The sequence below is a fragment of the Leptidea sinapis genome, chromosome 3 (assembly GCF_905404315.1).
Source record: "Leptidea sinapis chromosome 3, ilLepSina1.1, whole genome shotgun sequence".
NCBI classification, from domain to species: domain Eukaryota; kingdom Metazoa; phylum Arthropoda; class Insecta; order Lepidoptera; family Pieridae; genus Leptidea; species Leptidea sinapis.
The window spans coordinates 4,134,122-4,161,019 of record NC_066267.1 but is presented as its reverse complement, the minus strand read 5'-3'; the positions used below and the strand labels follow the sequence as shown (position 1 = coordinate 4,161,019).

General features: G+C 34.3%; 1 protein-coding gene across 1 annotated transcript in view; it reads right to left on the bottom strand.

The window, feature by feature from the left end:
- LOC126979386 (neuroligin-4, Y-linked-like) overlaps window positions 1-26,898 on the bottom strand; it is a 126,074-nt gene that overhangs the window by 19,434 nt on the left and 79,742 nt on the right. Inside the window, exons 3-7 of the mRNA XM_050828658.1 lie at window positions 25,028-25,245; window positions 13,012-13,164; window positions 6,696-6,896; window positions 5,472-5,970; window positions 3,937-4,027 (exon numbers count right to left, since the gene is read on the bottom strand). Coding sequence (XP_050684615.1) covers window positions 3,937-4,027; window positions 5,472-5,970; window positions 6,696-6,896; window positions 13,012-13,164; window positions 25,028-25,245 — 1,162 coding nt within the window. The remainder of the gene's footprint in view (window positions 1-3,936; window positions 4,028-5,471; window positions 5,971-6,695; window positions 6,897-13,011; window positions 13,165-25,027; window positions 25,246-26,898) is intronic.

Here is a 26,898-nt window from a genome sequence, read left to right as displayed (position 1 = left end):
TATATTGATTTCATTTGTCATTTGTTTTTGTGAATTGGCCGCAATTCTAAAACTCTTGTAACACGTGAAAATGAACCTTAAGCGAGAATATTTTCGGTGAATGATTTATTATGACTTTCGTTGTGAGCTTACTTAACAACAAAACTATGATAGGCTGCGATTAGCATTTCTTAATGAAGCCCCATCTCGTGCCACTATTAACAATAGGTTTCACGAGTTTAAACGTGGACGTAGCAATCTCAATGATGATCTGCGTGAGGGACGTCCTTTAACAGCGACTATTGAAGATAAAATCAGTGCTGTGCGAAGCATGATCTATCATGCTATGATATGCAGGATATCTATATGCAGGAAGATAAGAGAGTGACTGAGAGTGAGAGTGAGATTGGTATGAGTCAATTTGCTTTGTACCAGATGGATTCCCCATACTTTAACCGACGACCAGAAACACCTTCGCATGGACTGGTGTCGCCAAATGTTAGATAAATTCAACGGCGGTGACACAAATGCTGTATTTGACATCGTCACAGGTGATGAAAGCTAGATATATTGCTACGATCCCGAAACCAAAAGACAATCAGCTCAGTGGGTGTTTCCTTTCGAGGATCGGCTGAAAGAAAGGAAGAAGTAAAGAAAGAAGTAAAGAAAAAAAGATGATTGCCTCATTATTTGGTCGAAGAGGTCATTTTGCTACAGTTGTGCTAGAAGATGGAAGGACAGTTACTGCAGACTGGTATGTCAATCGCTGTTTGCCTGTTGTTTTGAAAAAAATTCGACAGCAGCGCTGTCGAAGCAGGATCCTCCTTCACCACGTCGATGCTTCAGCGCACTCCGCAAAACGGACTTTTGAATACTTGACTATGGCAGGTTTCGAGATAATGAGTCATCCGCCATACAAACCTGACCTGGCACCCTGCGAATTTTATTTATTCCCAGGCACTAAAGATAAAATTCGAGGTATTGACTGTACGAGCCGCGTACAAAAATGCCATAGAAGAGACCCCTAAGGAAGAATGGACCCACTGTTTTTCTCAGTGGTTCCATCGACGATGCGACGATAAGTAGAGAGAAACGGAGATAACTTCGAAAAACAATAAAAGTATTGGCAACTTTCTACATTAAGCCTTTTTTCATTTTCAAAAAATTAGTTAATTAGTCAGTGTTACCTAGGTATTTGCAAGCTTATCGTTGGCATCATCATAGACAAACTCCGGACTAAAGGACTATTCTTCAATTAGGGGTTTGTCGAAGATCATTGTTGCGTTGCTTACAGGCTTATCGTTGGCATCATAATAGACAAACCCCAAGTTGAAGGACTATCCTTCAACTAGGTGTTTGTCAAAGATCATTGTTGCGTTGCTAACAGGCTTATCGTTGCCATCATAATAGACAAACCCCAAGTTGAAGGACTATTCTTCAACTAGGGGTTTGTCAAAGATCATTGTTGCGTTGCTAACAGGCTTATCGTTGGCATCATAATAGACAAACACCTAGTTGAAGGACTATCCTTCAACTAGGGGTTTTTCAAAGATCATTGTTGCGTTGCTTACAGGCTTATCGTTGGCATCATAATAGACAAACCCCAAGTTGAAGGACTATCCTTCAACTAGGGGTTTGTCAAAGATCATTGTTGCGTTGCTAACAGGCTTATCGTTGGCATCATAATAGACAAACCCCAAGTTGAAGGACTATTCTTCAACTAGGGGTTTGTCAAAGATCATTGTTGCGTTGCTAACAGGCTTATCGTTGGCATCATAATAAACAAACCCCAAGTTGAAGGACTATCCTTCAACTAGGTGTTTGTCAAAGATCATTGTTGCGTTGCTTACAGGCTTATCGTTGCCATCATAATAGACAAACCCCAAGTTGAAGGACTATTCTTCAACTAGGGGTTTGTCAAAGATCATTGTTGCGTTGCTAACAGGCTTATCGTTGGCATCATAATAGACAAACACCTAGTTGAAGGACTATCCTTCAACTAGGGGTTTTTCAAAGATCATTGTTGCGTTGCTTACAGGCTTATCGTTGGCATCATAATAGACAAACCCCAAGTTGAAGGACTATCCTTCAACTAGGGGTTTGTCAAAGATCATTGTTGCGTTGCTAACAGGCTTATCGTTGGCATCATAATAGACAAACCCCAAGTTGAAGGACTATCCTTCAACTAGGGTTTTTCAAAGATCATTGTTGCGTTGCTTACAGGCTTATCGTTGGCATCATAATAGACAAACCCCAAGTTGAAGGACTATCCTTCAACTAGGTGTTTGTCAAAGATCATTGTTGCGTTGCTAACAGGCTTATCGTTGCCATCATAATAAACAAACCCCAAGTTGAAGGACTATCCTTCAACTAGGTGTTTGTCAAAGATCATTGTTGCGTTGCTTACAGGCTTATCGTTGCCATCATAATAGACAAACCCCAAGTTGAAGGCCTATTCTTCAACTAGGTGTTTGTCAAAGATCATTGTTGCGTTGCTTACAGGCTTATCGTTGCCATCATAATAGACAAACCCCAAGTTGAAGGACTATTCTTCAACTAGGGGTTTCTCAAAGATCATTGTTGCGTTGCTAACAGGCTTATCGTTGGCGTCATAATAGACAAACCCCAAGTTGAAGGACTATTCTTCAACTAGGGGTTTGTCAAAGATCATTGTTGCGTTGCTAACAGGCTTATCGTTGGCATCATAATAGACAAACCCCAAGTTGAAGGACTATCCTTCAACTAGGGTTTGTCAAAGATCATTGTTGCGTTGCTTACAGGCTTAGCGTTAGCAATATCATAGACAAACCCCAAGTTGAAGGATAGTCCCGGGGGAATTCTTTTCCACCCCGTAAATGAAAAATTTATGAACTCAGGGATGATTTTATAAAGCCTAATGAAGATTGGTTTTAATATCAAATTGCAGAATTTAAAATGCTGTGTCGTAACGCCACCTTGTTTATAATCGATTCTGTACGGATATATTTATGCACTGTAGATATTATTCCCAAAAATGTAATTTACAATTAACTACATTCAATATTTAGATTTACGATTAGTGTTTTATTTTTCCAGTCGTACCTATCTTATTTTATATGGTAGAATATAAATATCGTCCTTTCTTTCTATCAAGAGTTAATATAATTCAAAGCCCAAAGCTATTAATGAAATATTTTACTTTTATTAACAGTAAAAGGGAGTCATAAGAATCCGTGCAGATGCCCATCTATAAAACGAAGGAGATAATAAAAAATCAGTTCTAAGTCCTCCAATATGCTATCATAAAATCTTCGCAAGACACTGTCATGAAACTCATACTCTACTTTTCAAACACGTACGTATGTAATCGAAAATCGATAGATAATATTCGGTCAACATGATAATACGACATGGCGGGATTCGTAATCATTTGTGTAAGATTTATTAGCTCCTGTAATAAGTAAATTAATGGGAACTTTAGTAAACGAAAACACGCACAAGATTTCATGAGGGGAGGTTGAGATATATAGGGAGTGAATGAAGTGATTAGCTGATTTATTTTTTAATACCACTATGTTTTTTTTTATAATAATCTGCATGTTATAAAAGAAATTCCTCCCCCGCGTCTGTCTGTTGGCGATAAACTCAAAAAATACTACACCGATTTTCATGCTCATTTCACCAATAGATGGCGTGGTTCTCGGGAAAGGATTTAGTATAAAATTTGTGTGGTTTTTGTATTCATAATATTTCTATTTTACACAAATACGATATTAATCCTCATCATTTTATCACTCGATATAAGTTATAAAATAATTCAGAAATACGTTTTTTTTTTTAATTTTTAACTCATTTGCTTTGATTACACATTTCCAATGGCTTTAGACTACATTATTCCCGAATACTAACATCATTTTTTATAAGGACAGAACTGCGTCTGCTATTCTTATATATAAAAAATTTAGTTTTCAAGCTTACCTGCACGGTTCTTTCCCAGTCAGTGTATTCGTTGACTATCGTGAAGAAGATTTCGCTCAAATGATATGTGTAGGCATTCCTAACGTAAGTTCTGGAAACAAATTATTCAGTTTACATTACATACATTTATTGATTTTAAATGAATGACTAATATTTATTTATGTAGATGACGAACGAGCGTACGGGTCACCGGATGTTAGGTGATCACCGCTGCTCACATTCTATTAGTGTTATTACACCAGAGGAATCACAGAAGCGTTGCCGGCCTCTTAGAAAGGTATAAATTGTAATGGTCCCTTATGAGTAAAAAATGAATGAAAATTAAAGAATGAATAAAAATATACCCTCGTGTAAAAATATCTTTTAAGAATTAGAAAAAGTATAAAATTTTTTTTTGTAAAAATAATATAATTTTAACTCTTTGGAGTATGGTGCTTCTTATATGGTAAAGTTGATGAAAACTGAGAGAAGATCTACAAAAAGCAAACTTCATGCTTATTTTGTAGTAAAAAATATATTATTAAAAAAAAATTAACGTTACTATACCACCTGGAATCAATTCTACTTTCAATCAAACACAGAAATTCTTAAATCCATTTCATTGACTTTTATCAAACAACCTGTTAATATACCACAACCGTTGTTAGTTTCAACAATTTTATTAAATTATATTAAAAATGTTAATAAAGTAACATTTCAACTTCCCAAATATAATTCAGTGAACACAAATTGAAAATATGAATTAGTGTTCGAATAAAATGGTTTAGTTTGGACACGTGGACACGAATGAGTGAAGGAAGAGTGACGCATCAAATATATAAGGGGCAAGTGTGAGTAAGGGGCAGGTCGGTCGCGGGAGACCTCGTAGAACATTCGTCGACCAAATTGGGGACGTTTTGAGAAAAGGAAAGGTCCGAAGCACCCACACCCGGCGAGCATATATTAAAAGAGTAATGAATGTAGAGGAAGCGCGTGAGGTTTGTAATAGAAGCACGTGGCTTCTATTGTCTTTGCCTACCCCGACGGGAACAAGGTGTGAGTGTGTGTGTTAGAATAAATATTTAAAACTCAGAGCAATGTAGATCTAAGGTAAGTTAATTCAGATACTAACAAATAGAATAATATTTGAATTTTCAAATATCCTTAATTCACCAGTGGGAGGCTCCTTTGCACAGGATGCCGGTTACATTCTGGGTACCACAACGGCGCCTATTTCTGCCGTGAAGAAGTAATGTGTTAGCATTATTGTGTTTCGGTCTAAGGGCGCCGTAGCTAGTGAAATTACTGGGCAAATGAGACTTAACATCTTATGTCTCAAAATAAAAGCGTAGTTGTAGTGCCGTCAGAATTTTTGGGGTTTTTCAAGAATCCTGAGCGGCAGTCCATCGTATCAATTACCATCAGCTGAACGTACTGCTCGTCTCGTCCCATATTTTCATAAAAAAAAATGTGAATCTGTATTAACGTTTCAATTGTACACGCATAACAAAACATTCTGACAAGACGGGTACAATTCTCTACATAAATAAACTCACCTTATTATCCTGTCCCTCCGTTCACCTTCAAACCCGTTCTGAATATCCTGAGCCGAGAACTTCCAGAGCGCTTCACTCGTTACAACACCAAATAACAAATCATATTTATTCTGTCCACCCCTTATCCCAAATATCTTGTCTCCGCTTCTTTTATCCGCCTTGATATTATTCACGCCCGACACACTTGTAAAACCTTGAAGATCGTTTGGTATAAAAAATGTAAGCAATTCTTTAGCGTAATCAGTTTTTACAACTACTCCATCAACTGATGGTCCAAAGGCTGTTAAATAACTCGGAGTGTTAATTTCGGCAGACATTAGTTCTTGGAGCGGTACTTCTCGAAGACAGTCCACGATTAGTTCGTGATCTTTAACGATGTCTTCAGGGAGAGTACAGTTTGATTGCTTCGCAAGTTGGACGGAGTAATTAACGGGATCCTCGACTAATGCCCAAGAGCTTAATGCAGAGCCAGACAGTAATATTGCCCGGTGGAACAAACCTGCAAGAACAGGTCTTTTAATGTAAAAGTTTATTTATGATATCGATATTATCTTATATTTCTTTTTTGCGTCTGTTGTAACTGAACTCTTCCTAAACGGCTTCAACGATTTTAATGAAACTTTCTGTGTGTCTTCAGGTGAATTCGTGAATGGTTTAGATTCACAATTTAACTACCTCCTAAAGGGTTGGACCGATTTTGATGGTGTGTTCTAGTGAATTTGAGATTGCTTTAAATTCTCAATTCCGTCCATATAATATAATTATCCTACTCATGTGTATGTTGGTGAACTCCTCCTAACAGCTGGACCGGTTTTCAAATTTAAGACTTGTGTACAGGACGACGTCTGTCGGTCCACTAGTTTTATATAATTTTGAATTAAAAAAGAGCTGTAAAAGTAACTGAAAAATTTACCTGTTAATAAGTATTTTATACTAATAATACTGAAAAACTCAATTTGTTTCAAATTTCGTTTTTAAATTTAGTAAATTAACCCAATTTGATATTAGATATTATGAACCTCAAAGTACGCATGACAGCTACGTCTTACACTCGCGATGCATTAGTCATTTTGTTGTAGTGTGCGTGCGTTGCTGAAAATAGAGATTAAGAGTTTGCCGCTTTTCTTCGACGTGTTCAAAGTTCGTGTTGTCAGTCTATTTAGATATATAATAATATTTTCATGAAGTGTTCATGAATAGTTAGGTCTTTGAGAGTTGGCTTACCTGGCATCACAGTTGGTGATATCATCAAGAAATTGATACAAGCTGCACCGGATCCATGGCCCAGCATTGTAACATTGCCAGGATCGCCACCAAACAACGCAATATTCTGCTGAACCCAGTGTAAGGCGGCTATCTGATCCATAAGACCATAATTAGCCACTCGAGCCTTGATGTGTGGTATTGGATTTGCATTTAGGAAACCTGTTGAAAATAAAACTATTCATTTATTCACAAGTAACGTGATTGGAAGGGGGTGACGTCCGTCTATCCACCAGTGGGAGGGTTCATTGCACAGAATAGCGGCTTAATTTCTGCCGTGAAGCAGTAATGTGTAGACATTATGGCGTTTGTGAAAGGCGCCGTATGTAGTGAAAATACTGATACTTAACATCTTATTTTTCAAGGTGACGAGCGCAATTGTAGTACCGCTCAAAACTTTTGGGTTTTTCAAGAATCCTGAAAGGCACTGCATTGTAATGGGCAGGGCGTATCAATTACCATCAGCTTAACGTCCTGCTCGTCTCGTCCCTTATTCTGATAAAAAAAAATCATCCATCTGATATAAAGCCGCAGGCTGCATGTTACAAGCCGCAATAATTATTTATCTAGAATTTAGGCAGTGTTTGTTTTTATGTCTAAAAAATCCTTAAAACTCACGCACGCAAACTGAACGCGTATTCTTCATATTATTAGATAGATATATATATATATATATATAATATTTAAAACAAATAACTTTTTATGCTTTTAAATAAAATAAAATACAAAACCAATTGAAATCATAATGTTAAATAAACACTTTCTAAAGGATTAAAACGAGTGTAATTGTAACCGTGTTTTTACATTAGACTTTACGCAAAATGTAATGAAAAAATACAGTTTCAATTACACCCATTTTAATCCTAAAAATATAATAAAGTGTTTTATTTAAATCCGTAACACTCACGCTAATAAAAGAACATTCTATCATTCTATTAGTTACTTTATATAACTTGTACGAAATAACATGACACCTATAGTTGAGTTGGTTTAGTCGTTAAAATTGTTGACTTATAACGTTATTTATTATATCACTGTTAATGATTAAAAGTAGCTAGATCGTTATATTTTAATGCGTGGTTTTATATCACCATTTGTTAATTTAACATTAGCAAAAAATTTTATTTATGTTAGCATCTACAACTTAGGTTTTTTTTCGTGTTTATGGATCGATTTCTGGGAGGTAGGAATCTTTTGCCATGTCTACTTAGCTACATCGTTTTGAATACTAAATCATCATATACGTGTGATTTACACGTTGTTACACGTGTATATTCAAATCAATATAGTAATAATTTAAAACTTATGTCCCTAGATTTGATGTTCCTTCTATTAAAACCTCCTGTAAGTTCTTTTACCATATCAATACTATTATTATATTCAGTATCTTTCTTGAAATTTGATTTGAAACTTAATCTCACATTTACTATGTTCCTTTTCAAAAAACAAAATCATACGGCTGAATATCGCTCTAGGATTATTATATTTCCAGAAGACTCAACAACGCGCTTTAACCGCTAAAACACATCATTTGTCGTATCACCGATCTTTGACAACACTTCCCTCAAATCTCGCTAATGATCGGAATGCTGAGTCTCGAAATCTCGAGCGATTGCCAATTTTGCGGTCATCTGCAGGCCTTAATCAAATTGGCTTCAAAGAAGCTGGGCGTCATAAATAGAGCACAGCATTGCTTTAAGCCAGCCCCATATGGATATTGCTGTCTTCCCTGGTATGGCGGACCCCAGAATCAGCTCAAACCATTTGACCGCATGCAACGCAGAGCTGCTCGAACAGGTAGGAATCTAGTGCTCTGTGAACGATAAAATCACTTGGCATTGTGTAGAGACGTCGCTTCGTTGTGTGTCGTCTACTGAATTCATAATGAGGAGTGTTCCAAAGGACTATTTCACCTGATTCCTGCTAAATTTCAGCGCACCATATGCCAAATTACGGTATCCCCCCACCATTTGGATATGTGATGTTCCTCGAGAAATTTTCTTCCAACAGCCAAGCTGTGGAATGAGCGTCCTAATGCCGTGTTTCCAGGACGATGCGATTTAGGTACCTTCAAAAAAAGCGCGGACATAATTCTGAATGGCCCATAATGCACCGGTGATTTATTTAGCGTTTTGCAAGAGATTGTTGACTGTGGTTCTTCATTAAAACAATAATTGTCTTAATAAGTACCCAAATTTATCCGAATTTCATTGAATATAAAAAATAATGTATTTTCCTGAGTGGTAACGTCAAAATTAAGAAGCTAAGAGATAATATCAGGTAGGCATCATTCAAATACGTGAAAAGCAAGTTTAAATAAAAAAGCCCAAAAAGCAAATCTATAATGATCCCTGACCTTTATCTTTTTAAGGTAATAAAACCATCCTGTCTGCGTGAAGTAAAATAAATTACCAACGAGGAAAAATTTCACTTTGAAGATTTTATCGAAACATTTCCTTTTTAAATGGAAAAAGCACTATGCACATTTAACATTGGTATTATATCTACAATCGATCCAAGATACAGTGCAACTTTATTTTTCTCCACTGACGATCTAATTATGAGCAGTTTCCCAGCGATAGCTTCGTCACACCCCACTTTGCTTAATTAAACATTTCTTGTAGCGTTTTCCATAACATATTTAGCTTAATATTGAGCTCTACTTCTTTGTAAATACGATTCATTTTCCACTGAAGTATTGCGACTTATTTAAATTTTAATGAATTCATTATAGTGACATTTTCATGTATGTTGGTTACATGTTCAAGCAGAGTGCTGCGAGTTGCTACAAAATGAGATATGTTCATCTGATATATGCGTAATGTACAGTATTCGTATTATATGTTTTGTTGTATCATTTAGTTATTTAAACAAGAAAATGCAATCGCATTTTGCATGTCTGACATAGTGAACAATGCGAGTTGGGCATTTATTTTACAAACAGATAATTCTGTGATATTTAATTTCAATTTTATATTATTACTTGCTTTTACCCGCGAATTCGTGCGCGTGCTTTAATTAATTTTTATCTTTACCTTTGAATATTCTCACAACAAACTGCTGTGGTTAATACATTTTTATATTCTACCAACTATATAAGTTTCATCCCCATACAGGTCTAAATTTAAAAACCTCTTGAACAAATATTTAAAAGTTTCATGGTGTTATCGTCGATAATGACGAACTTTCATACAAACTTCCACCCCCTATTTCAACACCGCCGAGCCTTTTATTCGCGATAAAAGGTAGCCTATGTCCTTTCCCAAGCAACAAAGAAACTTACATTCACAATTATAATATTAGTAGGGATAAAACGATGATTTATATTAAAAAATGTAATGCTTTTCTAAAACACAAGGATAGCACTGAAAGAAATGCTAAAGTTATATTAATAAATATAGTTACTTCAATTAAGATTAAATATACAACAACAGTGCATGCAAAGATTGGGCGTGTTAAGGACATCCATCATGTAAGTTACAGAATAATTTGATTAATACTTTTATTATAGAATTCATTCAGTGACCGTGGAATCAATCTCTATTATACTATTACCACAGTATACAAAATACTAAGAATATCCATTTCAAGATTATGTTTTATTATTACTAATTAATTTTTGAAGTTATACTTCCTTAGGCGCGTTATGAAAAAAAAAATTAATGAGAGTGAAATTTTAAGATGCGCGCGCAATACAAAAGTGGTGAAGCTGGTTCCTAAAATTATCTGACGTTTGCGACATTCATTATTATTTTTTCTTGGTTTCTTCGTATATTATTATGATAGGCAAAGGGTTCAAGCCCATACAGCCGTATTCGTTATTTAATAATTAATTGTCAAAGCCATTTTTGCAAGATTTTTACAATATTATTGTTCTTTCTACAAACGTAGAATAGCAGGAGCAATTAATAATTTTAAGGATTTAACTTCTTGCGTGCATACATAAGTACACACAGACTTTTTTGAGTAATAAAGTATGGGAAAAGTAAAGAATTGGAACTTTATTTTCATATTGTTTGATCAATAATTCGATAACTGATGGGGTTTTAATATCGATTCCCTTATAATTACTGATAAACATTCATTATCATCACAAAGTAGGGATAGATACTGAAATAACTATATTATGTGTTAATCTATAGCTAGTTAACATTACATTAAAACACAAATTAAATTTGAAAATGATAGACTAGAACCTGCGACCCCTCAGATTCTGTGCGAGCGCTCTTCAACTGATCCAACCGTTCGAGTGACGTATCGATGATAAAAATCTTGTATGTCCCCGTATGTCTTGTAACCCTTCTGGGATTAATTACACAAATTAAATTTAAAAACAAAATTTATGAACGACGCGGGACTTGTACCCGCGTACATTAATACAGTTTTCAGAAATATATTGAACAGCTGTGACTTAATGATGTGTCAATGTAGGCACGCATAGAATTTCTTGTTGGTTTTTCATACTGTAGATCAACATGAAAATGGATTATTTAATTTGACTGCTAAAATATATTTTTAAACATTCTGTACAACATGCACTGTACTTTTAAATATTACAGTTATATTAATATTTTATAATATTATTTACAAATTCATTTATTTATTATATTGTATAATTATTTTGTTTTTATTATAAGAACATTTAACCGTATGCAACGCAGAGAAGCTCGAATTGTCGGGGACGCAGTGCTCTGTGAACGGCTGGATTACTTGGCGTTACGTAGAGACGTCGCTTCATTGTGTGTCTTCTACCGCATTTATCACGGGGAATGTTACGAAGAGCTGTTTAACCTGATTCCTGCCGGCGAATTCCACCTTCGCACGATACGCCACAAATTAGGATATCATCCCCACTATCTGGATGTGTTCCTTATTTATCCTCCACAGTGCGGTTTTCAAGGAGCTTTCTTCCACATACTACAAAGCTGTGGAATGTGCTCCCTTGTGTGTTGTTTTCGGGACGATTTGACATGGGTACCTACACAAGCGCGTACACATTCCTTGCACTGGCAACGCTCCTGTAATTCTTCTGGTGTTGCAAGAGAATGTACGCCAAGTAACCCGTACGCTCATATGTCCTCCTTTTCTACAAAAATATTATTTTCTTTGTGACATTTAAAACTAAATAACACAAATTTAGTGTGACACATAAAATAGAGATTATTTAAGTTATTGAAAACTATTAAAATAAGGACCTTAAATGTTTTCTTTAGAAACATGCTTCAAGAGAAGAAAATAAGTACATAAAAGTACGTATGTATGAAAATTGTAATTTCTTTTTAATAAAGGCAGCTGACTAAAAATGAAATTCTATTAGTGCTTTATTAGATAACGCTGACACATAATTAATAATGATTAATTAATTTACTAATTTCGTGTTAATTATAACACAAATTGATTCATGCAGTGCCATTGTCATGACTCATGAAGTTATGTGTGATAAACTAATTATTAAGCTATTGTTATTGATGTCCCATTATTATTCCTAACAAAATGGGCTAGTAATCATGTTTAATTAAGTTTTTTGGCACAAATTAGTATAAAATGAAATAGAGTTTCTTATGAAAATAAGGGACGAGACCAACAGGACGTTCAGCTGATGGTAATTGATACGCCCTACCCATTACAATGCCGTGTCGCTCAGGATTCTTGTATAAAATTCTCATTTGCCCAGTAATTTCTCTAGCTACAGCGCCCTTCTGACAAAAAACAATAATGCTTAAACATTAGGTACTGCTTCACTGCAGAAATAGACACCGTTGTAGTACCCATAATCTAGCCGGTATCCTGTGCAAAGGAGCTTCCAACTGGTAAAGTATAGAAGTAAATCAGACAAACAGAAAAAAAAATTATAAAGCACTACGTCTCGTGCTAGATTTTGGCGAGACAACACGTCCTGAGGATGCCTCGTGTAGAGGCGAAACGCGAATTAACACTAAAGAAAACTTGAATTATTTGTATATAAAGTACTTTTTAAATTCGTTATTGTTTGTAAAACACACAGCGGGTAATCTTTTAAGAATATTTAATGTAAAGTTTTTATTATGACAATAAGCCGTTCGAGTGACGTATCGTTGATAAATCTTGTATGTCTTGTTCAGCTCTCTGGTTGTGGCTTCATCTACAGGATCTACATTACAGTTGTAACCTGCTCAACCCCAATATTTGCATATTTATTAAAAAAAATAACAAATGTTTATTATAAAAAACCTAAGTATTCTGAACATTTCTTAATCGAAAAAGAATTTATTTTTTGGACGACTGGACAGAAACTCACCTAATATACCGAGTCTGTAGTTGATGGTTATAACAACAAGACCGCCATAACTCGCGAGCACAGATCCCTCGTAGACATTTCCGGAGTTCCACTCGAAAGATTCGCCGTGAATGAAGATCACCACAGGATATTTAGCTTGCAACGTAGGCCCAACTGCAACAAGAATGAAACTTTTGAAATAATGATTATCACCTCTCTTACATGTTGATCGCTCAATCATGATTCAATAATATTTTTTTTAAGAATCGATTTTCATATAAGGCGCCCGGTATGAGAGAAATATGGAGAGTAAAACCTACTTATCAAATGGGATAGTAACGTTTTTATTAGTTAGTAAACAGACTATGTCTGCTTACAAATAAGGCAACAATTAGCATTGTATTTTGTTCGGCCACCTAGCGTTACTTTTAAAAATTATTTTTATGAAAATAAGGGTACGATACGAGCAGGACGTTCAGCTGATGGTAGTACCGCTCAGGATTCTTGAAAAACCCCAAAAACTGAGCGGTACTACAACTGCGCTCGTCACCTTGAGACATAAGATGTTAAGTCTCATTTGTCCAATAATTTCACAAGTTACGGCGCCCTTCAGACCGAAACACAGTGATGCATACACTGCTTTGCGGCAGAAATAGGCGCCGTTGTGGTACCCATAATCTAGCAGGCATCCTGTGCAAAGGATCCTCCCACAGGTAAAGTTATACTAGACGTTGCAAGCGGAAGCTTTAAATCAGCAATAAATAAATAAATGGGTTACACTCCGGGAGTTCTGGCAGAAGTGAATACTTGAACATTAAGAGTTAGGGAATAATTTCGCACGAATTGCTTTATTTGTCAGTATAAAAGTACTAGTATTTATGTGGTTACGTACAATATTCATTTATTGCGCTATCGAAAACAAAAGTGTCATTTATATTTCATAAAAAATTAACACTTCAAAACTATTACACTTATTTTCCTAAAAAAAGTTTATCTCTCAGAAAAATCAACTTTTCTCAAATAATAAATATTTCGATCAGGTCACGTGTCCTGACGCGAGTTTAACATTTTATACCCATCCCAAGAAAAGTGCTCAAAGCCACTAAGGAAGTTTTCACGTCTGCATTTAGCGTGACAATATTATAATAATAATAATAATATTTAGCCTATGTGTTGTCTCGAACTCTTGTTAAAAATGCAAATTTGTATTAAATCTATTCAGTAGCTTTTTTTGGTATTTTTAGGTCACAATTTTGGCGATAGTGGCTTACACATAAAGGATAGATATATGTTGTCCCGGGCGTTTATGTAGTACTATTAAAGGCATAATAAGGCATTTATTTTCTCAAAATTAATTCCTTTAGAATTCTTTTTGATGTCATTTCTAATATACTAGATACTACTACCGATTCGGAAACAAATGGGGCTCTGAGAGAGAAGAAGCGGCGCAAGAAACTCTCCCAGCATCTTTTTTTTGCGCTCTTTTTAATAAAATATATAATATTGAACTGTCATTGTTATTGCTATAAAATAATCATAATCTAGTCCCAGGCTGTATGATCACTTAGACATTCAGCTGTGGAGTAATAGGATTTACGACAGATGCATTTTTTAATAAAACATTTAATTATTTTATTTATAGATAATGCCTGAACATTGGTTGGCACTTTATTATAATAGTGTATACATTAAAGCTATTATGTATCTTATGAAGCCTAAATCTTATAGTTTGTGTTATTCACCAGTAATAGATATTTAAGTGTTTTTGCTTCTATAAATAATTATCAATTTGATTATTTTAACTTTGTGCTTGATATTCCAAAAAGTTTTAAAAAGTCAATTGAGCAACTAATTTCTGTATTTAAATGCAATTCTAAATAAGCAATTCGAGATTAATACTTTTCAATTATTTTACTGCTTCTGGCAATTCATCCTATGGAACGTTTTAGTGATTTATTTTTTCAATCTATCTATGGCATGGCAATCTGATATTCATATATTTGAATTTGTATGAATATAACAGATAAGCGTTCTGTGCTCTATATGGATATGGAAAATAACATTGAAATATTGAAACGCAGATTAATTGATGACACGGATTGGAGACAGTCGTTAATGGGTTTAATTGAAGTGATAGTTTCATACCAGATGCTTATTTTGGAAATACAGTAGTAGGTTCAAGGTTTAATGTAAATTAAAGATATTTCTAGTTATTCCAAATTGATTGTGTATAAAAATAAAAGTATTAATTAATTGTTAAATTGGCAACGAAGTTTCAGAAGTATTTTCAAAGTTCAGCACAGCTCCAATCGTTAAATGCAGCAGCATTTTGAATAGATTTAAATATTTGGTCTATTGCCAAAAAAATCTAAACTGTCTATTATACTTTAGTTAGATAAATGATAGTAAATTTCCGATACAGCTTTGTATATGTCACATTTGATTTCATCATTAAAATTTGTTATACATATATATTTTGGGAACTTGCTTTCAACGCGGAACAGGAATTAATGTTTTTTTTTTAAATAAAATACAAGTATATAATATTCTGTTAACAATATTTCATATTGGATCCTTAGTCAAGTTAGTGCTAATTTTAATTAATAATGTTAAATTAGTTTATTTTATAATCGTCTTATTAGCTTTTATCGTTAAAATACACTTATCTCGAAATAATTGAACTTTCTATTTCCAATGATCACTGGTTTTATTATGACGTTTTTTTTATGAAGATAAGGGCCCAGACTATTAGTTAGTTATTGATGCTTCCTGCCCATTACGATACAGTGCCGCTCAGGATTCTTGAAAAACCCCAAAAGTCTGGGCGGCACTACAACTGCGCTCATCACCTTGAGACAGAAGATGTACAGAGATAAGTCTCATTTGCCCAGTAATTTCACTGACTACGGCGCCCTTCAGACCGAAACACATTAGTACCCATAATCTAGCAGGCATTCTGTGCAAAGGAGCCTCCCACTGGTAAACGTACTGACGTACTGATTCTTAAGTCTTGTATAGTATACGCGAGAAATAACACTTATTGCGATATATTTTTTTGTTTCTTTATGTATTTTTAATGAATTCTGACACTAGGAGCATAGAAAGCCTTTGTAGTTCTCATAGCACGTGGCTGACCATCATCGGTCATCGGATGTTAAGTTAAACGGTTAGAAGCGTTGGAGCCGTAATTTCCAGAGCCTCTATAAATTTTGGTAAAAATTAAATTTATTGTAGGATGTTGCTTGCGAAGACAGCGACATCTGTTGACATGAATTTGTTTCACCGAATGTTGTCTTTGTAAATACTGATATAATGATTCTTCCTCACAAGCAAAGTTGTGGTAAATTCTGATTTACTACAGGAGCCAGTTTGTTGAAGACCGGCATCCTGAGTGTAGCACCTGAAATGCTGTCGGTGTTCGTCAGTATGTCAGAGCGTATACTGTGCCGGTCTAAGTAATAAGCAAAGGCTATGGGAGTATTACTTTGTGTTTTTGCATGTATGTCGAGGGCAAATCAAAATCATTTTAGTCAAGTAGGTCACGGAAATGACGAGAAGAAGTGGCAAGAAACTCATTGAGGCTCTTTTGAAACAACAAAAAAAAAAGAGGACACTGTCAGTTAATTTTGCCAAAACCATCTGCCTACAGCAAATACTACATCCGAGGCAATAAATGGTGCTAAACTTCATAATGACAACTATGACTAATACTACCTTTCACTCATTTCATCTGCAGTCCACCTAAAAACGAGATCTGGAAAGGTCGTGAAACGTCGGGTTAACTAAAATAATAATGTAAGTTTTACTAATGTAAAAACAGTTACAATTACACGCATTCAATCCTTTAAAAATGGTTTTATTTAAAAAATATATAGTAAATAGTAATACGACATCGATCGACAGCGACATCTGTTGACATGAATTCGTTTCACCGAATGTTCTGTATGTAAGTACTGACATGAACTGACATGAACTGACATGAACTGAATGCTTCATCCCGACCTGTTTTATGACGTTTGTCAGACTGCAAAGTGGTAATTTGTAGTTTGCTACAGCAGCCAGTTAGTTGCCGACTGGCGTGCTGAGTGTATCATCTGAAATGCTGTTGGTGTTCTTCAGTATGTAGGATCGTATACTGTGACTAAGCCTTCGCTAAATACTTGGACCGGCATACTTAACTTTAATACTCAGCCTTATGAAATCTTAGATAGATGCATATCATTTAAAAAGATAGAGATATTTTATACTTTATTTGTTTTATATTAATATCATAAGGCGATTTTATTTTAGTATTTATGTTTCAATGGATGCAATTACTAATTGCGACAGTAATCACGACCATCATATTTATGAAGCATCCTTACACAAACAATGAATTCAAGCTCTAAAGGTTGATGCATCCAATATACGATACTTAATATTTATATAGTTAATTCTTTATTATTTACAGCACCTTACAAACTAATAATTACAGCCATTGTAAAATACTCTATTTAATTGAACAGAGTGGCCTTTGAGTTTCTTGTATGTTCTTCTCACGAGCTCATCTTTTTACGAACATATGGCAAATTCAGTAATTTAAAAGAAATATTTGTTATGATGATTCTAAAGCGCTTAGTTTAAGCCTACTTAATAAAGTGAATTTGACTTTGACTTTGAAATAAAATCAAAAGCCATCATTCAGGGGTGACAAAAATCATATCAAGTAAAGAAAGGTACATTACGTACGAGAAGTATTGTCGTAATTCAAACGATACAACAGCGAAGGAAGTATTAAAAATGCAACACAGTAGTCAAATAGATTATCGCCTACATTTTCGACGATAAAGTAGAATAAATATATAAGTATTTGAGAGGAAATAAATTGGTTTAGTCGTCACAATGGCTGGCTCGGAGTTGAGTACTCCACTTGGAATATTTTCAAGCAAAACAAACAGTTTGCTCGTGAGCCGGAGTATCTATTACTTCAAAATGTTACAGTTTAACCTAATTTGTTAACCTTCTGTTATTTTTTATTTTAATTTAAACAAAATTCATTCGAAGTATTTTTATTGGCACCAATAACAGGCTGAGTTTTTGTAAACCTATCTTTATATAATATATAAATCCTTCTGTTTTTTGTGTCCTGATATTCTGAGGTTTGTTTCCAATGTTAGGGGATTACTTCAGAGTGAAATTAAGTCCAAATTGAGAGATAGGATTTATTTCGATTTGGGTCCCATAATTATTTTTATTTTATTATTTTGTATAGCCATATTTTCTATGATAGAATTTATTGACGCACAGTTTGACAGTTCTACTGTGACGCAACTTAATTATAACATGGAGCATATTTAACGAAATAATTCTAGATATCATGAAATATTATTGACAAATTCATTATAAACAGTATTTTATTTATTGTTCTATCTATATAGATAATACTATTATTATGCACAGAACAACGTCTGTCGGGTCAGATAGTAACCTATATACCTTGCGTCCCGAATATATACAATTCCTATTCCGTTGAAATCTATACTAATATTATAAAGCTGCAGTGTTTGTTTGTTTGTTTGAACGCGCTAATCTCTGGTACTACTGGTCCGATTTGAATGATTCTTTCAGTGTTAGGTAGTCCATTTATCGAGGAAGGCTATATGCTATGTTTTTTTTTTTCAAAATTAGGGATCCGTAATAAAATTGCTATTTTGTAACACAAGGTGTAAAATCGAAAACCTATTTTTGCGTGCGCTGCAAAAACTATTGACAATAGAACAAAATGATGTACAGGCTATAATATAGGCAATATTTTATTACTTATAAAACTATCGCGTGAATTATACTTTATATGGCAAAACAACGTTTGCCGGGTCAGCTAGTCTTATATATTTATTCATTGTTCTTAGCACTATACAAATAACACAAAGTTTTCACTGCACATTACCTCAAAAGATTTAGATATTTTGAGTATAATAACATAACATACTGCATCATTCTTCATTACGTTCGATATGGCGAGAAAAATGATAAGAAACTCCCATCTTTAAAATCATAATTATAATAACAACAAAATTCTCAGCCTACTTAATATTATACTAAAGTATTTTAAATTAGGTGGGCTGCGCAGAACCAGCCAAGACCTATGCATTACTTTCTTCTTTATTATAATATGATGTACTATAGTAAGTCTACTTTATCAAATAAACTTTAATATATTTTTTGAATTAGTGCTCACCTAGTTTACCTATGAAGGAGCTCTTAAGCAGATTGTTCTAGTCTCAAAATAGATACTTTAAAAAGAATCATGTTATACATTTCTTAATAACCTCTTTTGTAGATGTATCATTTTTCTGTCGTCCTTTAAGACCTAAATACTGATTATAGATACCCGCAATACGAAACTAGTGACTAGTAGTAATCACAATATAATACCAAATATTACGCTTGATATGAACATACTTTTTTTATTTTCATATAATTCAATTATTACAACTGTTTTCGTAATGATTTTATGAAATTATAGGCAACTCATACAGTCCATTTTCGCGCGCAACATCGAAGTTTTTTGGTTGCACGCGCAACCAAAATTTCCATAATACAAATGTAATTACAATACTATAACTGAGTTGATTCTGACTTTATTAAAATCCTAACAATACCAGATAACATCCATTACATACGGATATCGTCGAAATAATTTATGATTCCATGAATAATATTCAGATCTTGTCGGAACCGTAACATGCATCTCATATACATGTAAATTAATTCCGTTTTGTCTTTCCTTACAATCGTCAAACATCATACTAGTATTACACGCAATTATTTATTTATAAACTTGACTTAACCTTGCAGGAAGAACATATTATTGTCAACGATGAAAGAGAATGCATAATTAATTGGCAGTTAAGTAAGTCATATGATATTAATATTTTACGGCCGTTCCCAATATACTATCTATAGATAGAGATAAAATACTACCTTCTACTGTCAGTAATTAGCTGTCAATTATCTGAAGCTGTCCCAATATACGATATAAGTCATTCATATTGCCTTATATTGGGACGCGTGAATTGCAATTTCCATACAAATTTCTATCGCTGGTAAGCTATACGTCCTCCCATTGACAGACAGAGTGATAAGGTGAGTTAGCGTCGATAAGTTTATTGGGACAGAAAATTCACCGATAGTTACGTTTTTCATCTCAAGTAGGCCACAACGGGAGATAGACTGAATATTGGGAACGGGTTAGTCGTTACATTAGTCGCTTAGTTTAGAAATCCTAATGTGACGTATAAAAGCTGATGTCATAGAGTCTCAGTTTTTCTTGGAATATGAACTAAAATGATTATTGAAGTAAAAACTTCTTTAGCATCATTGTGATTTGAAAGGTAATGAAACGAAAAAGTGAGAAAAGGGAGATAGACACATAAATTGAGATAGGAAGCATTATACATTATTTTGGTACCAGGCGATCATAATTGAAGAAGATAATACTGTCTTATGTATGATGCGAGTATGCGCACGACGTATTACTACATACACAGCAAGAGAACAAAAACATTTTAGCAGTGATAGTAATGTCTTCAATAGTGGTTGAAATCATGTGTCATCCTAGCAACATGTACCAGGACTTCATATGCAGCTTAGAGGTTCATGCACAATGCAGGTTTCACTTCTGACATGTGTACTTTGTACGCATGCAATTTTTCAGGCTACGGATCATGATGGTAGATAAATGTTATCAAGAAGATTGAGATTGTTTTCTTTAAGCGCAAGTAAAATGAGAGAAGCATTGCTACGCTATAGTTACTGCTTATGGATATAAAAACTAAATAATTTTTATAGCAATTTTACTTAACAGTGAAATAACTTTTTCTGTTTAAGTGAAACGGAAAATTAGAAGCAATAATTGAAAGAAATATTTAAAAAATTAGGAAGACACAAAAAAGGAGTAAAATATTTTTTTCAAGCAAAATACAATAGTTTGTATCTACACGGAAATAACAAAAAACGTCGTAAAACTTTAACACATATACAATTCATGTAAATATTAAATATATATTCAAATTACTACTGTAAAATTTTCTATGGCTGTTAGCGTTCCGTTAAACCATTCGAGCTCACTTTAACAGTAAAAGACGCATTCTAAGCAGGACACTAACGGGGCACTGTAGATTACATAAACACCTCTCAATCTTAGGCCTCCGAGATTGCAGAGGGTTTTGATTCTGTAATGGTGCAAATGAAACCCCGTTACACCTTATCTGAATGTGGTATTTTAATGTTACGTTGCATCTCTTTAGGAATTCCAACTGTTCAACCACTTTAGATACGTCAGCTCACTGCAAATTGTATAATAAGATTCATGCAAAGAATAAATCTTACCAGTGACCTATAGTTAACAGTGGCTATCAAAATAGATCACATTGGTCGCAGTGATACAGCGCTGCACTGAACCGTACCAAAACCACTTTACAAATCATAACTATAACCGAACCAGTGTTACCTAACCGAACATAACAGTTCTGTCTCATTTAATACCGATAAATAAATGCTTACGACTACACAAATTTCACTTCAAAATATTTAACGAAAACGCGCTGTGGGTATATTTACGTATACCATCATTTGGTAACAGTGAAGCAACCAATACGTAATTCTTCTAAAAACAAACATTATTCATAATTCTTTTTGGTCGAGTCGCTTAAATTGTATGAACTATGTTAAGCCACTTCTCAACTGCACTTGCTACTTGACACAGTGTAAAGTCTACACTAGACAGTTCATATAATGAAAAGTATGTCAATGAGTCACTTCTCATCTGAACCGGCTGTCCTTGAAAAATAATATTTTATTCATAGCGTAATCACTAAGCTGGGATACTTTGTTAAATGTTCAGAAGTCAAATTCAAATATCTTTATACCTAAAAATTTCTACATGATTCAAATCAAATTTTGCCTACTGCGTGCAGCTTGATCCAAATTAAGAGATAGGATAGTATATTTTTTTGCTATGAATAATAATTCTGAGATAAATTTTTGACGCACAGTTTGAGTTTTGCTGTGACATTATGAACTTGGGGACCGAAGATTTTATATTACAACAGCCTCGTATATATTACGTTGAGAAGAATCGGTAAGAAAATCAGCAATTATAGCGTTTTGTAATTATAATTTTTATAGTGGATTGCCGCGAATTCGCTTACCATAATAAATTAAGTGCAGTGAAATAAATTTTTTTGCATCCTTAGATTAAAATTGGTCTCCTCTGCACTCCAACTAGATATCGCAAAGTAGGCATACTCGAGTCAGTCTCGAACAATGTGTGACGTTGACGTGCCACATGTTCTGTTCAACTTTGCTTATAATTGAAAATAAAATGCCGGGTTGCGTGGTAAAACTTTGTAAAAATAATACTACAAGAAATAAGAAAGACGCACATCACATAACATCAGTAAGTATTTTGTATTACATAAATTTCAACGTAAAAATATAATAACATGAAGTGTATGTTACTAAATTTGAAAGATGCCATTGATTTCACCTAAATTTCAGTAAAAATACCGTTAGAAATTATAGGTATAACACTAAAATATCATTTCAACCAAGGAAGTCGGTGCCAAGACAAATCTTATAGCATGTACCTACACTCGCCACGCGTGACTGAGCGGGATAGCTTCGTCTATAACCAAACAGCCCAAGCGGAAAGGTACTGACTTATAAAGGTTAAGATTTACATAAGAGGTGTATTAAAATAAATCTTTATTAAGTTATATTATACTTTTTTTTGAGTCGGTTTTTTTAAACGTAGTTTTTTTTTTCAAAATTTGATTTTGAATATTTTTAATCATACTAGGATTGAAAATCACTTATTGAACGTCAATAACAACAGAAGCATTTTTTACTTAATACCGTGAAAAACTAGTAAGGTTAATAATATATAATGCACTAAAAAGTATGAAAATGATTGCGTATTATATTATTTTCATACTTTTAAGTGCATATTATATTTATTATTTTGGAATAGTGTTTTTGAAGTCGGTTGTTTTTTTGTTACTTTTTTATATACAAAACTATAATACTGACATATAATAAATAAATTCACTATTCATCTTACAAGGTCTGAGTTATCATAAGTATAATTATAGATTTTAGCAAAATAGTGCAATAATTCAATAAAATATTCACTTAGTTACTTACTCAGGGTTATGTAGAGAACTTGCATTCTTTAAATCTCTCAATTTCAGTAGAAATACTATTTCTACCAAAACATGATATGATCCTTTTTTCAAAAACAAATTCAAATATTTTTATTCAAAATAGGATTTAAACCACATTGAACGTCAAAAACTACACAATAATTTTTTTCTTAATACAAATAAGTAAAGATTTCTCCTTATTCAGATATAAAACTATTTTAAAGCTATTTTCATCGTTCAGAAGTTTTGTTTGCAAATCCTTTTGTATCACATTTCACGCTGTGTACTTTTAAATTTTAATAAACAACGTGGCCATTGTTCGAGAGAGTCTGTCCTGTAGCTCGCCGGCTGTATTTAAATTGTGATTAAAATTTTACTTCGAAAAAAGGGGACTTTTGAAATTTCATTACTTAAAAATTCCACTAATAGAGAAAAGTATTTATTTGTTCCTTTTGTTTACAGTGAAATATGGTAATATCTCTCCTAAGTAACAATTATTTTTAATAGATATTGTATATCCATATATTGACACGGGAGTGGGTCAGGTATTGGAAATAATACTCCGCTTATAGGAACGAGTCTTTATTTGCGTTCACTTTTTCTGAACTTGCACTTTGCCGGTCTGCCGCTGTTCCTCTTGTGGGCGGCGGTACCTTCAACGCGTCACACCGCACCGAACACTAAGTCTCTTCTATCTTCTTCCTCTTGGAACACTTCCACTTTTCACAACTTCTTCTTTTCTTCTTCTTCTTCTTCTTAACACTTTCGAGTCAGAACTAGAACTGCCGTAGGCCACGCTTAGAACGGCTTATATACCCCCGGATTCGTTCTATTTTCAAAATAATTCCTCCATTCCATCTTTAAACTTAAATTGTACTAGAAAATTCTTTTAATTATTTTTATCCTGCTTACACATTTTCCATCCCTTTTTTTCTGTTCGATTTGATCCTGAACTTACTAGAAATTTCCTTTAACTTTCAAAACCCAAAAAAATCCATACACTGGTAGGTGTATCGAACCCGGGTCTACAGCGTCTAAAGTAAACACTTTTCCGCTGAGCTACGAGTATTGCTGACGGAGCTGTTGAAATTAACAATGTCTTGAAGTTTGACAACTCTCGTCATATATTTAGAAGGGTTGCTACGCAACAATATATAAAAATGAATTGCTGTTCGTTAGTCTCGCTAAAACTCGAGAATGGCTGGACCGGTTTGGCTAATTTTGGTCTTGAATTATTTGTGGAAGTCCAGAGAAGGTTTAAAAGGTGAATAAATATGAAAATATTCGGAATTTAAAAAAAAAAACACAATTTTGTTTTTCCTTTGATGTGTCCCCTGTCATTCAGAAATCAAATTGAAAGAATAGTTTAAAATGAATAACTAATTAGAATCTTTGTATATGTCTAACTTTCTCAGGAGTTAAAAAAACAAACTTAATTTTAGCTACCTATAATTCATAGATTAACTACAGTTGATGGTGATACTATGATGGCAATACAACGTTTGCTGGGTCAGCTAGTATTATATATAAAATTCTTGTGTCCCGGTGTTTCTTACCAACCTTACCTCCTCCGACGGCTAAGCCAATTTGTTTAAAAATTTGTGTGTACATCGGGTAGGTCTGAGAATCGACCAATATCTATTTTTCATACCTATATAATGAACCTAATATAATATAACGTGTCGGAGTTTAGGGCATGCGGCAGTCTGTCACTGCCGAGGTGTTGCTGTTTCATTTTCGTACACTGCGGATATGTTTGGTGAGTATTCTGAGAGCAGTCTGATAAATCGTGAGTAAAGCCGTATTAATAAATAAGTAAACAATGTCTTACGAAAGATTAACATTAAGCTTACCTTGAACTGGTGTGTAGATATTCATGTACAGACAATCTTCGCTCTGATTCTTCAGCCGCGGCAGTAACCTCCGGAGATATTCCAGCCTTCCCTTTGGCATCCTTTCCAAAGTTATAGACTCGTTTGCGATATCTGGCAACCGTTGTGGGCACACGGGACCCATCTGGTCAACTGTTTTCACGTCGTTCCAAGGAGCTGGTGCCCGCGTTGGTGCAAACCTTGGAAAATGAAAATTAATTAAATATTATGAAAAGGAATGACAAATTTTGTATCCAGGTAAGAATAAAACGATGCTATTTACAATGTTTTAAGACATTTTCATAAGGGACGAGACGAGCAGGTTGTTCAGCTGATGGTAATTGATACGCCATGCTCATTACAATGCAGTGCCGCTCAGAATTCTTGAAAAACCCAAAATCTCTTAGCGGCACTACAATAATTGCGCTCGTCACCTTGAGACATAAGATCTTAAGTCTCATTTGCGCAGTAATTTCACTAGCTACTGCGCCCTTCAGACCGAAATATAGTAATTTTTACACATTACTGTTTCACGGCAGAAATAGGTGTCATTGGGGTAGGTAACCATAATGCTTCATGTGCAAAGGAGCCTCCTTCTGGTAAATCTGGTATTTCCTGTATGGCCTAAAATTGACGTAGTTTTAAAAGTAATGTACATGGTAAGGGGCCTTATAAACCTACATCCCAGATCACAAGTCTCAGGTACTGTTCGGTGTTACTCCGCCAGACGTGGACTTCCTTTATTATGCAATGCAATACTAAGGCTCAGAGCTATAGACTAGACTTTTCTCAGGCTTTACTTAGGTAAAACTTTGCTGATTGTAAGCTTAGCATAATCTTTGATTTCATTTTTATAGTTATTTGACTGCTGAAATGATAGTTAGCTTAAGCTATGACAGCCCAATGCTTTTGCATTGCGTCAAGTTCGCATTTTATTACACTTAGCTTAGTTTTACTTGAGTAAAGTCTGATAAAAGTCTAAGTAAGCTCTGCCTTAGTAGTGGGAGGCTCCCTCCTCCCACCAGTGGGCGGCTCCTTTGCACAGGATGCCGGCTAGATTATGGGTACCACAACGGCGCCTATTTCTGCCGTGAAGCAGTAATGTGTAAGCATTACTGTGTTTCGGTCTGAAGGGCGCCGTTACTAGTGAAATTACTGGGCAAATGAGACTTAACATCTTATGTCTCAAGGTGTTGAGCGTAGTTGTAGTAATAGGCCGGGCGTATCAATTACCATCAGCTGAACATCCTACTAAAAAAAGTCTTAGTAGTTCGTCTTATTATAAAGATTTTTAATATTGTCATTTTCTAGCCTTTGTGTTAAAATATTATGTGTCTGTATATTTAATCTACAATGAGGTAATTATAGCTTTGTAATTCTATTCAATAAATCCTGGTTACAATATTTTTTGTTGCATTCACACTAGCACTCCATGTTCATTTCATTCACACAAAAAAGTTAATAAAAACAAAATATATGCTTGATGTTAAAACTTTACTTAAACGTGGCACTGGTCTTCCAAAACTGGAGTCCACTCAGTTATAGTTGTGACCATACATACATAATGAGCACAACACTGATTTTCAGTGACCCCATTGTGTGTCGTTTGGAGCTGAACTGACATATTTTAAGAGCAAAATATAATTAATTTTGGCACTATAATAAATATTATACAAAAAAAACATGTAACTAAAAATAAACAACGACAATAATAAAAAAAATAAAAAATTATGTATGTAAATAAATATATATAAGAAAAAAGATAATAATAATAAAGAGCTGTTTTATAATGTCAAATGTTTCTCATGGACGAGTAAAAAAAGAAGGACTCCGCGCCGTGATATTAAGTGAAG